The sequence below is a fragment of the Polyodon spathula genome, chromosome 28 (assembly GCF_017654505.1).
Source record: "Polyodon spathula isolate WHYD16114869_AA chromosome 28, ASM1765450v1, whole genome shotgun sequence".
In the NCBI taxonomy this organism is placed as follows: domain Eukaryota; kingdom Metazoa; phylum Chordata; class Actinopteri; order Acipenseriformes; family Polyodontidae; genus Polyodon; species Polyodon spathula.
This window is the reverse complement of record NC_054561.1, coordinates 3355487-3369161: the sequence shown is the minus strand read 5'-3', so window position 1 is coordinate 3369161 and position 13675 is coordinate 3355487. Positions and strand designations below refer to the sequence as shown.

The 13675-nt window shown below is 39.4% G+C and overlaps 1 protein-coding gene across 4 annotated transcripts in view; it reads right to left on the bottom strand.

Moving 5' to 3' along the window:
* The window catches only part of hdac5 (histone deacetylase 5), a 60843-nt gene extending 50871 nt beyond the window's left edge, over positions 1 to 9972 (bottom strand). For 2 of the 4 annotated variants that reach the window (XM_041231668.1, XM_041231670.1), the window contains exons 1-2: positions 9774 to 9972; positions 674 to 796 (exon numbers count right to left, since the gene is read on the bottom strand). In XM_041231668.1, coding sequence (XP_041087602.1) covers positions 674 to 695 — 22 coding nt within the window. In that variant the 5' untranslated portion in view covers positions 696 to 796; positions 9774 to 9972. Of the gene's footprint in view, positions 1 to 673; positions 797 to 2934; positions 3146 to 9773 lie in introns of all 4 variants that reach the window. The other 2 variants (XM_041231669.1, XM_041231671.1) reach the window with 2 other exon arrangements.
* Between the last annotated feature and the right edge of the window lie 3703 nt (positions 9973 to 13675).

The window sequence follows — 13675 nt, the reverse complement described above, 5'->3', positions numbered from 1 at the left end:
AGGTCTTTGTGGCCAAAGCCGAACCTAATAATAACCCCACACGACTGTGGAGATAGAGAGTGATGACCCAGGCTCAAAGACTGTCACGTCAATATAATGACAAGCTGTACTTCCTTTCCATATTAATCAGTGTTCGTCTACTCCTTGTGCACAAAGCTCTTCTGGAGTGCGATGAAGCCACTCAGCATTTTAAAGAAGCTAGTTATTTATTTCTGTGACAAACAAAAAGAACAGGCCGTCTCTCCTTTATTCAGCTTAAACAAAACAAAGTGCTGCCTTCCGCTATCAAACATCTGCTAAGGAGGATGAATATACTTATTAATTTAGAAATCTGTTTTCTTCAATGCCACATGTTAGGAGTAAATGGCTAAACTCCAAAATCTAAGCATGAGGCAGTGAGGACAAATCGGCAGGACATCTCTAAAATCTAATTGGATTTTAAAGATTTAAAAGCTAGGGTTGAATTTTAAATGTAATTTATAATCTATGCTCACTGGTGTTTGTTTACAGCATTAGTCCCATAGATGTGTCTTCTGTGCCCTTCACAGCAGAGGATCAGCTTACACTACATTTGTGCATCAACTAAAACCCCTTGCCCTATTCTCTACCGACACTGTCTGGACAGGTGTTTCTGTCCAATCCCTTTAAGACTGAAAAGCAAAATCAGCTTTACCTGGACTGTTTTGGGAGCTCATGGATAAAGCAGAGAGGAGTCAACTGTGCTGGTGTGTGGGACACTCTATAAGGGGTCTTCTGCCTCAGACATCCCTTCCTGCACGAGCGCAGGGGAGTCTCACTGCAATAAGAAGAAAACAAGCATGTCACAGCATTGTGTGATTGTGTGCATGTCCCCTTGCCACTGTGATTAATAACTAGATGCATCAGTACAGGAGAGTTATCTGTGCAAGAGATTTTCTATATCCAAAAAAAAATTACATATACACTACCGGTCAAAAGTTTTAGAACACCTCCATTTTTCCAGTTTTTATTGAAATTTACGTAGTTTAATGTCTCAATGTACTCTGAAATTAAAGCATAGAACAAATAAACAATTGGAGATAAAAAGGAAATCATGGAATCATTTTGTTTAACAAAATTTAATCTAAATTTTTGACTCAAAGTAGCCACCTTTTGCAGATATAACAGCCGAACACACTTGTGGTATTCTTTCTACAATGGAAATCAAATATTGTTCGGAAAGTTCTTCCCAACACTGTTGCAGAAGTTCCCACAAATGTGTTGCACTTGTAGGTTGCTTTGCTTTCACTCTTCTGTCCAGTTCATCCCAAACCAGCTCGATGGGGTTTAAGTCTAGAGACTGTGCTGGCCATTCCATGATTTGAAGCTTACCGTCATGTTCTTTTCTTCTAAGGTAGTTCTGACATAGCCTGGAGGTATGTTTTGGGTCATTATCTTGCTGTAGGATGAACCCCTGACCAACTAGGCATATACCAGATGGTACTACATGGTGCTGAAAAATGCTGGGGTAGCAGTTTTGGTTCAGGGTGCCACTCACTCTGTGCAAGTCGCCGACTCTGGATCCAGCAAAAGAGCCCCAGACCATCACACTTCCTCCTCCATGTTTGACAGTTGGTGTCACACACCGAGGAACCATCCTTTCGCCTACTCAACAACATATAAAAACCCTGCGTGATGAACCAAAGATTTCAAATTTTGATTCATCGGTCCATAAGACCTTCTTCCAGTCTTCAGTAGTCCACTGGCGGTGCTTCATAGCCCAGGCAAGCCTCTTTTTCTTATTTTGCCATCTTATCAATGGCTTTCTTACTGCCAATCGACCTGTCAAACCTGCAGCTCAAAGTCTTCTCTTCACAGTTGAAACAGAGACTTGCTTACTTCGACCAGTGTTAAGCTGTGCTTGAAGCTGTTGTCCTGTGAGCCGCCTATCACGCAAGCTGTTGACTCTCAGAAACTTGTCTTCTGATTCTGTTGTGGCTTTGGGTCTGCCAGACCTCTTCCTGTCAGTTTCCTCCAGTTTCCAAGTGCCTTTTGATGGTGTAGGAAACTGTACTCACTTACACCTTGGCTTTCTTTGCAATTTCTCTAAAGGCAAGACCTACACTTTTAAGGGTTATTATGGTCTGTCTGTCTTCCTTTGTTAATTGCCTTTTTCTCGCCATTATGATAGCAATATACTACTTCCTGCAGTACAATACTGTCCAAACAATGCTTAAGAGGGTGTAGTAACACAGTCTGTTCCAACACTGCTTTTATACAGACAGAGGGTTTGTAAGTAATCAACAAAAGTTGGGACACCTGTAGGAATTGTTAGCATCAACTTTCAAAGCTTAATTTACTTCCATTGCTGCAGAACGCTGTAAGTTCTTAACCCGTTACTTGTTCCTTGAAAAAGGCCTTTTTTTATAACTCTGAAATGTACATTATTTTTCAGTTTTTGGTAACCTAAAACCTTTTTAACCTTTGGCAATTTACCACTTACCTTTGTACCATTTCAGGTTATTCACTGGACTTGAACTGCTTAAATTTCAATAAAAACTGGAAAAATGGGGGTATTCTAAAACTTTTGACCGGTAGTGTATATATATATATTTTCCTTGCCTCATCAATTTAAAGGAGTTTGTTTGGTCTCACCAATTGTTGTGCTTTTAGTAACAGAACGCGACCCTGTATTCACAATGAATATTTCATGCTCTCTAATCCATCTAAAAGGGTATTGACTGTCGGATCCCTTATGTGTTTCCTGATAGAGTTTTCATGATGCACAGCAACAAGCACAGCACTCAAGAGCTCCTTTATGACACTTAAGATTTTATTTTATTTATTATTATTATTTTTTTTTATATATAAAACGGTCAAGAAATCTGCTGCAAACTTCTGTAAGGCTGGAGTGAAATTGCAGCACTGTCACTGTACAGCATGAGAAAAATCTATTCTTAGCCTGTCAGCCCTTACTGATGGGTCCCCGCTGGTCCTAAAGCATACTGTAGATGGCCTGCAAATACACAGAATTCTGTCAATTTCTTGTCGTCCCACCAATCTGTAACTCCATCCGACTGCAATAGCCAGTGTCTTCTACAGTGTGCAGTGCTCTATTCGGGTACCTAAACCAAAGGTTCTTGTTGCCCCATGTCTTCAAAAATGCATCTGGAGAGAACCCAGCTTTCTGGTAAGTAAAAGAGAAAATTAAATTAACCCCTGGTTCTTACTCTTCTTTTATTCTTTAACATGAACCTGGGCACATACTTGTGTTATCTTCATTAAATAATATGATTATGTATGAAAGAAACACAATGCATCAAATTACCAAGTACCAAGGACGATCCTTGCTGTAAACAATGTAACCTGTGCCAAATTCAGCCGGGTCGTAGTCTAGGAAGATTACACCCTTTGGTTGCTGCATTTCAGACATGGGAATAACTCTAATAGCATATCCAGTTGTATCCATTCATGGTTCATTGTGGCTCATAGTAAAATCTGGAATGGGTGAAACTGCTACGGTATGCAATAGGAGTCTTATTTTGGTGCTCCTAAAAAGTACTGGACTGTAACTGGAGACTGAATTCATGGCTATTTATCTGCATTCCCCCATGAGCATGCCTCAAGCCTGCTTGAAGGTGCAGTTCAATGTCTAATATCAATGCCCATCCAGCCTCTCAAGAAAAACCAGCCTCAAGTGCAAGTCTCTTATAGTAGGCCTTTGCAGTATAGTTACATTTATTGCTTAACCCAATTTAATTGTCTTTTTAGCTTTTAATGTTTAAAGGCTTTTTTCATTGTACTAAAGGAGAAAAAAAAAAAAAAAGTAAAACACAGCTGCCTCAATTATATTTGCCTTCAAATTGCTTAGAGGTCCCTGTATAAGCCAGGCAAGTCATGTGAGAGCAAAATGTTTTACAAAAAGAGCCCCTTTCTCCTCTTAATCTCCTTGCACAGTCAAAATACACTTTGATCCTGAATATAGTTTCTTCTAATCAGACAAATGGCCAAACAGACACATCAAGCATAAAATATTATTATGGCCTTTGCTTAGTGATCTGATGCCCTGTTTTTTAAAGTCTCAGAGAAGGAACTGTACCGGAGCTAAACTGTATAGATTATGAGCTCATCAAATATTGAAATCTAAGAGTAAGGCTGGGTCAGGCAAACAGAAAGCCAGACAATGTAGGAACAAGTCAGCTCAGTGGTTGAGTAGGGAGCACAACTCTCCCCACAACATCCTTGTATAGTAATCAGGATTCTGGGAGGTGCTACTTTGTTAGTTTTATGGATGTTAAAAATAAAATGGCTCTGTTTTGAAGACAGTAAAATAACAAATACCTCAATTAAATAGAGCATATGACATAATTACTGTATTATCTGTACAGTGCAATGCACTGATTGGGCAAAACAACAACAAAAAAAGCTGGTTTATAAACTTTACTCCAGAACAGTTTAACCAAAGTTTGCTGATAGAATGCTGTACGACTCTTACTGCATACGGTTTCACCCATTCCAGGTTTTATCAATTAGCCACAGTATACAGGTAAACTTATTTAAAATCAAAAATGGATCAGACTGCTATGCAATGGGAGTCGTACTTCCATCCCTGTAGTGACATAGTTTTTTTTACATGGTTTTGGAGTAAGAATCTTTACTGTCTCTGCCTTAAGGTTACACTGATCCGTATAACACAGTCAGACATTGACCTTTTGCATTAATGCATATTTCACTAACATCAACTCCAGGAGTTCCAAAAACTGAACTCACTTTGTACCCATCTGAACTGTAATCTGCAATCTCAGGGACTGAAATAGGACTCCTATAGGACAACAGTTCCAAACTTTACGTTTACCCATTTATTGCAGACACACCCAAGCTTGTTGCCCATACAATTCCAACAATAAAGCTCACAGTCATTTCTTATTCAATGCAAGTCTACAATTACTACTGCAGTCAAGACAAGACGGATTCAATGTGACAAGTCTACAAGGTTTTGAACTTGTTCTGGAGAGATACATGACCATTCCTCAGTGATCAATGCTTCGAATTCCTTCAGGGAACTTGCTGCACTGTGAACATCTGCTACAAAGTCTGTTAGCATTGGCAAGTTCACTGTGGTACTGTAGCCCCTACCAAAAGTGCCTACCAGCCCACTGGGTTAGCATCCTGCCCACCTTACCTGAAATACAGAAACTATGCAGATACAGAAACTATGCAGATACAGAAACTATGCAGATGCAGAAACTATGCAGATGCAGAAACTATGCGATGCAGAAACAGAGCGCTTTCTGCATCGCCATGTTATTTGCAGTTCTACCTGTAGTCTGTAGCTCAGTGCACTTTTCAGTATTGTGAAGTGAATACTTCAAATTATTTCAAATTATTTCACATTATTGTAAAAAAAAAAAAAGGGGGGGGTATCCATTATATGGCATTTTTAAACTTAAAATCCTTTTATCACCTCCTACATAAATCAAGTTTAAAATCAGAAGAAAAAGAGGCATTTAGAATAAAATGGCCTACCGAAGCTAAAGAGAATACATTATGACTCAGACATCCTATTTGATATGCCGCACAGTGCATCTACTGTATACAAAACCATGACTTCATAAAGTCTCAATGACAAGCGGCATGTTGTTGGACTGAATTAATAAAACATCTCATGAGGCCCAGGTGGCGCAGTGGACTAAAGCACTAGCCTTGAACCTCTGGAGGACCCGAGTGAAATGAGTAAGGTTGTTTCACAACCACGCATTTTAAAAATCACAAACACACAGACAGACGGCACGTTTAAGAAGCCTGAACGGCCCCCTCACCCAGTGGCAGGAGAGTCCTTCCAGAGCAGCAGAAAACAAGTTTGCTTTTTTCCATCCTTGCTCAGTGGAAAAATAAGGAGGTCTTCAGTTTCCAGCACTAACCAGAAAAGAAGACTTTGGCTAATGCATCAATTTAAAATGTCCCTGAATTGGGGCCCGGTGCACTTTTTATCATTGCAAGGCAACTCAGTAACAACTTCCCAGCAGTGACACCTTCTGGTGAGATATTACCTATAAATGTAAACAAGTTGGACAGTCAATATGTTATGACAAAATGGGATACAAAAAAAAGTACAGACAATATAGGTGTGACTTTACCCCAGTGAATTAACAACAAAACAAAGGATGCCAAATAGCGGTTCAAGTTAAACGTTGTTTTGTTTACTCCCAAAACAAACAGTACACAAAGTTGACAACGCATTTTATTTACTTATTTCTTTTTTTTCACTCCTTGCCATTTCTTTGCAGTAAACACTGGCCATCGACACATTTTCATTAAGTAATAACATGAGGTTTACTTATGCTTTTTGCAGCTGAACAAGCAAACGAAAACTGAAATGTAAACACTTCAAATAAAACAAGCATGGAAATGGCGTTGAAAAAAAATGAAGGGGGAGAAAAACACCATTTCGGTACTCGTTTATTACATTCCACATAACAAAAAGTCGCAACAACAAATATATAATATATAAAATCTATATAAAAATCAGCAGACAACATTTCCAGCAAGTTGGGCACGGTTTAAGAGAGCCATTTCAGAATGACGTGCTTGCCTTTTTTCTGTCCCTTGAGATTCTGACTTGCTGAAAAGCAGCACAACACATCTTGTGTCGCACCACTTTTGATGAGGCAGTAGATAAGTGCAAAGTATTTTTGTAATTTCTAGCAAATACGAACATGTGATATTTGTATCCGAATACATGTCAAAAAATATTCGTTCTATAATATTTGGATATATGTTGCAGATCATCAGTTTTGGTTGTGGACAAGGGATGGAAATATGACTTGTACTGCACAGCAGTTTCTCCTATTCCTGATTTTGATACGAGTCTGATCAGCACCAGTGTCTAGGTCTCTTAGTAAAACCAGGATAGGATCAAACTGCTATAGAATAGGGGTCTTATTTCCATCCCCAAAGTGATTTGTCAGGACAATCAGAATTTCTGTTTGATCCTATCCTGCATATTGCATGCATGTACTACACAGTATATTCACAATTATCAAAACTTTAAATGGTTAAAAAAAAAAAAAAAAATGCTTACAGATTGTCACTTGGCATCCTATCAAGAGAAAATTGGTCTCAGCTGCACATAGTTGCTTTCTACACACATGCATGTATCCCCAAAACTACCAGTTTGGACCACAGCTCAACACTGATTGAAACCCTGTTGCAATTGATGCAACACCCACCGAGAACACACACGAGTGTAAAGTCACTTTACCAAAAATAACAAAGATAAAAGGGAAACCAAGGCAGATTTGGGGAAAATGTTGTAGGCAAGAAACACAATGATGCCATTTAGTGCAAGAAGACTAAACTGTGGTATGCAGTAAAACAGACATCAACAAACTGTAGTAAACTGAGGTATGTACTGTACCAAACTGGAACACTGCACTGTGTTCCAGTTTGCAAACACCAAAAAAAAAAAAATACTGTAGTAGGGAACTAGCAACTATGTGCAGAAAGTTCCATAAATATGATAAAACACAAGGCAACTTTTAACAGCAGCTTGCAAGAGCTGAAAGAGTCCAGCAATTTTCCCCAAATTAGAGATCAAAATCAACAATGTCAAAACAAGTTTGAATTTAAGTTGCTTTAGCAGTTACCAGAAGAATTTGTGAGAAAGTAACATCTTACAATCGAGACAGACAAGGAGAACAAACTTCAGGGCACTCTCAAAACTGGGAAGTACACTTTGAACACATTCAGAATACTGTTCAACTTTAAAACAAAGTGATTTAATTTAAAATGTTGAAGTTTCTGAACCACACAGATTTAAAACCAACATTTTTAGCTTGCATTTCTCCCAGTTGAAAGTTTGCATGCAATCACTAAGCTCCGAGCGATTCACAGTCTCACCAGGTAGAGTAGCACAAACCGATTATTCTGACTGAGCTCTCCACAGATATCAGGTGCTGACAATCAGGTCATGGTCATTGGTGTTGATTGGGCTAATCTACCATTCCAAGTGAAACAAGTGAAGAAACGTCTGCTTGGCTATGTGCAGACTCCTGTTTTCGACGAAGTCTAAAAAAAGCAGCAATCACCTGATTGTCAGCACTTGCTTTCTGGAAAGAGCTCAGTCTGAATAATCAGTGTGTGCAGCACTATCAACAGGTGAAAGTAAGTGCCGAGTGATCCACCAAGCAACGACTGATCCGATGGAAAATTGCTGTGAATTTCTCAAGAGATGCACACCCGTTCTGCACATAAGAATCTGAAGCAGGATATGGTATACACAGTAATGCAAACCTCAGAACGGATCGACCTGGCTTCTGTGTAATAGGTATCTTAAATCCTCAGTGTAACCATGTACAGCTCTGGCCCACAGTTTTGCATCACCCCGTAGAATGAACTAATTTTGCTTCATAAAGTCAAATGAAACCTGATGAATAAAGGTTACATTAACATACTGAATTATGTACCACTTTGTAGTTTTCCATATTTGTATTTTTTTTTTAAGGTGACATTTCAAACTAACGTGGAATACTGTACTACTACTATGCCTTCCAGTACACTTCTGCAATATGATGTCAAATAAAATATCTAAATTATATTCATATAGCTTTTTGGGGTTTTTTTTGTAATTATGTCTCAATCCTAAAATTCTATGTGATGTTACAATGTTTGGTCTTAGCTACTGAGTGACAGCACAGAAGACTGCAGTATATATGATTCACCTAGCTTCTCATATTTGTCACCTATAGAGGCTCTGGTTTGGACACAGGTGAAACCTACAGCAGCCCCTAATGAAGACTTGATCCTAAAAGCCACTCCACCATTTGGATCAATTTGTAACAGGAAAGGCATTCTTATATCTTTTCATAGGCAATGCATTTGCTTTTGTTTAATCACAAAAAGCCTAAACAAGAATCAAACTACCGAATAAACAATGTAATGAAAGTTAGAAATACACACATACACATATATATATATATATATATATACACACACACACACACACACTCTACATTGCAAAAGAAAACCATTCTTTGTAGCAATTAAATGCATTTTAGGAATTTCACTGTCGCTGTACTTCTGTCCCAAACGCATTGCATGTTCTCCATTTCCTAGCTAGTCTCCACACACAATATGCTACTTAGCCAGACTTTTTTTTTTAAAAAAAAAAGGAAAGCTACAAACACAGCAATCAATGATACCAACAGAATAAATGTTTCCCTTTGAACAAATGTGTGCTAAAAAATGAAATGTACATTTTAAGAAACAAGCGCAGTATAACACTATTTGGCATTTTCCAACTAACAGAAAACCGTAAAAATAAAATCACTCAGAACCTTGCTGTACATGTAACCTACCGACAATTAAAGCAGATAGATACAGCACTGTAACCTGTCGAATACTGCTGCTGCATTCATCAGATGTTTCACACTGATCACATATTTTGCAAGAACGACGTGATGACTGTGCGCCGCCTCCTATTCACTAGTACAGTACTAGTTACACTTACGATTCGCAAGCAAATCGATATTTTCTAAGGGTCTAGCCGGATGGCATACATAAACCCCATATATATTTAACCACAGCGCTTCTCACTAGTATAGTATAGTACAGTATAGTATACTGTATGTATTATATATAATATATATATAATATATATATAATATAGATAGATATATATAGATATATATATAATACATATATACCATTGTGTGTGTGTGTGTGTGTGTGTGTGTGTGTGTGTTCACAGCAATGCCTCCAGTCTACCGATTTAAGCAAACAGAAGAAAAAGCCAAATAAGCCACTATTCTACTTACCTGATCATACACGTAGATAGCCCTCTCCCGCTCCGTGCTCGATTCCCGCTTGTGTACTAGCGTATGTTTTTGTAAAAGTTCTACACATATACATATGGGTTATCTTTTTGTTTTTGTTTCTGTTTTGTTTTTATTTGTTTTTTTCACAGTATTTCTTTTACCGTCACTGGTCTCTCTCCTCCATCTTTGCAGCTCCTCCACAAACAACAACATTCGTGACGTCGATCCACCGTCACGTGACCCCATCCGTACGCTAAAAATAGAACACACAACCACTGACTATCCTATAGTGGGGAAAGATCACCCACACCTTGCAACGCGGGCTCCTAGAGAAGGCGTTTCAAGGTCTGGTCGTTGTTCTGCATAGACTTTCGGTCTTGGGGACTACTAAAACCCTTCGTCCTTTTACCAATAAACTAAGACTAAGCCACATTCAGAAACTACACTCGTGTTAACGTTGCGCAATTACGTGTGCTTCCTTAGTATGAAAAAGCAACAATTTAAGTTGGCACCACGTTTAACCTTAAAAGGGAGTGCAACTCGTTGTATGCATGATTAATGCAGCAAATAAATACATATTTTTTTCATGTACATGCTAAAATCTCTTTATTGAAAGGTCACAATGCAACAGCATTGGTTTTATCTTAAAAATTGCAGTATTCATTTTTAGTTTTAGTAACAATATAACAATTTGAGGTTAGTCTTTTATATATACGCACAGTATATCCCTCTATGCTGAAAGTGTACCTAGCAGCCATATCTGCATCCTATTCCCCAGGAGCTCATTCCTGGCAACCCGTTTTCTGAAGAGCGCTCGGTGGTTATGTCCTCTTAGAAAGGACGTTCTCCCCAATTGGAGTCTAGACCTGGCATTGGAGGCTCTCACTATGGCCTCATTTGAGCCTATACATTCCATAGAGCTGAAATATCTCTCTATGAAGACAGCCTTTTTATTAGCCATCACCTCTGCTAAGCAGGTTTGTGAGCTGCAGGCTCTGTCAGTGCATAGCTCCTGTATGCGTGTTTGGGATGATGGACACAGGATGTCGTTACACATTAACCCCGCTTTCCACTTTACGGCTTACTGCTTTCCACTGAAGTGGAACTAGAGGCTTTCCATCCTCCTCCTTTTTCCTTGGAGCAAGATCGGAGATTGAATTTCCGGTTCTGGCGTTGAGATGCTATGTGAATAGGACGAGAGTGCTGCATCAGTCAAACCAGCTCTTTGTCTGTCATGGTGAAAGGACCCTGGGTCAAGCCCTCTTGAAGCAGTGTCTGTTTCACTGGATTGTGGACACAAGTTTGACTGCATATACCAATGCCAGCCTACCTCCACCTGGGAGGGTGGCCACGCCCTCTATCAGAGGAGTGGCTACATCATGGGCCCTCTTTAGAGGAGCTTCATTGACTGACATTTGTACTGTGGCTATCTGGGCTACTCCACATAGATTCACCAGGTTCTACTGACTTAATGTGGTAGATCCCTCTATGCCTTCATTAGGCACAAGGGTCCTTGAGGATGCACGGTCGAACTGGTAACTGTGGTTTTGCAGTGTAGAGTCATCCCTCGCCTGCTGTCTCCACTTGCGACGGTTTTGGTATACCTTTCCCAAAAGCATTTGTTATTGGTCGTCTGGCATAAGATGCTCAGTAAATGTTTGACTTGTGGCAGGCATATCACAAAGGAATTGGTTTTTGGTCGTCTTCTCTTTCAGGGAACTAGGGTTACATCCGTAATGTAACGTTTTCGTTTTGCAGAATGAACTCCTTTTGCCTCATAAAGTTGAACGAAACCCGCTGAATAATGTTATGTTAACATATTGAATTACGCACCACTTTGTAGTCTTCCATATAAAAAAGGAAAAATCTAACATGAAATACTGTACTGCTATTATGGCAGTTTTGGGATGTAATTTAGTCATTTCTTTGGTTGCACGATGTTAAATTAAAAAATCTACATTTTTTAAATGATGTCTGAATCATCCTAAAATTCTAGGTGATGCAACACTTTTGGCCAGAACTATAGTTTTAGATATGCATTGCACAGCAGTTTTAGTCATTCCACTAACTTCTTTACTGCATTTGTTTCTCCATTAAATGTGCCATCGGGTGCCATCTGGTAACCAAACACGGTGTGCATTTTAAAAAATGAAGGAACCACACCATACAGAAAATATGTCAAATGCCAAAATTAACATTTTGACCATCTCTCAGGCAAATTCTCCTTCTAATCATCTGCAGTCTTTTGTTATGCATATCCCTGAAATGTATTTTGATATATGTTAAAGCAGGAACTCAGTTTCAGCCACTATGGGACAGACAGCACATATGACTAACTTTGATAAAGAGCAGAAAGCCACTAAGTTGGCAGGTGCATCTGCATCCAAACTGCATAAATTTACAAGAACAGTCTCAAATGTGCTGACACTGTGGGCTAGTCTGAGAACAGACTGACTTCACTGTAGATTTCCAGCACCAGCATCCCTGTATCATTAAAGAATAACCACATATCCTTCTAATTATATTAAAAAAAACTTGCAGGCTCAAATCTGCCCTGGCTGCCCTTGGTGGCCCTACATGTTACTGATAGTGCTATGCCAGGGTTTTCTTTATTTAACCCTTGCACACTGTCAAAGCACTATGATTTATGGAATTACAGTACTGCATTTCATTAACACAGCTGCAGTGTGTTGTAAAGCTGTCAGCCTCGCTAATGCAGCGCCTGTGCTTTAAATAGAAGATGAAGTGAAAATGTTGAAGCTGGAGGTGTGAAGAAGGAATATATAAACAGTCATCACCCTTTGCTTTCCAATATGTGCTTGATGCTTGTTGCCATGGTTTCCTCGGGCTGCTAACACGGCTGGCATTCTAAGTACCTTCGTGCTGCGTTGCAAGCCCTTGTCTGTGCAGAAGGAAACCTGCTACATGTGCTTCTTGCATGCAGCTTTTAAAAGGGTCTCGTCAAATGCACTCCACCAACAGCCTCACAAATATACAGCAGAGTGGTGCATGCCAGTCCAAATTGTTTTAAAGAAAATGAAATAGCAGCTTCAGCAAGACAGCAGCCCATAAACACACCCAGTCAGTTCAAAACAAAGGTGCTCACTTGGCAGGTGCTTCCATATTTAATTACCAATATTTAAGCCATTGAAGTGCTGATTCAAATGCTGAGCAAATCCAAAAACAAACTTCAGTGTAGATTTCCGCCAGTATCGTGCCAAGGGTTTGAAGACTCAACTCAGCCCCCCCCCCCCCCAAAAAAAGTACTTTTAAAAAGATTTCCTAGCATTCTCTGCCTTGCTTCCCAGTTCTCTATAGAGTCACTGACAAGCCCAGGCCTGAACGCCGCCTTGCACTGCCCTGATTTCCACCCCCAGATTCCACGGAGGCAATAAACATTGATGGTGTTCATGTATCACTCCACAACAATTTAAACACCTTGCACCTTAATGATAGTGCTATGGTGGGTGTTTCTCGTTCTTTGTCCAAGCCTACAGCAGCAACATAATTAACACAAGCAGCGATATAATATATAGTTCTAAGAATTACAAAATACTGCATTTTAAAACAACATTCATATTTTCATACATAAACGAAAGCATACTACAATTTGCAGTACTGCAACATTGTAGTATAGTAGCTGAATTGAATTAAACAAAAAAACAAGATGCTTTCAATGCTACAGTTTTAGCAATCAGAGCACTATACATAGCTTCCAATAATACAAATTTAGTTTACACTGGGGACACACATTAAGTAAATAAGAAACAATCCCTATCAATAAACGTATTGTTATTCTATTTTCCAGCCTGTCTCTGCTGACCTATGAACTGCTTGACCCTGGGCTGGTAGCGCCACTGCTCTCAGGCTGCGTGCGCGACTCCCCCAACTCACTTCACACG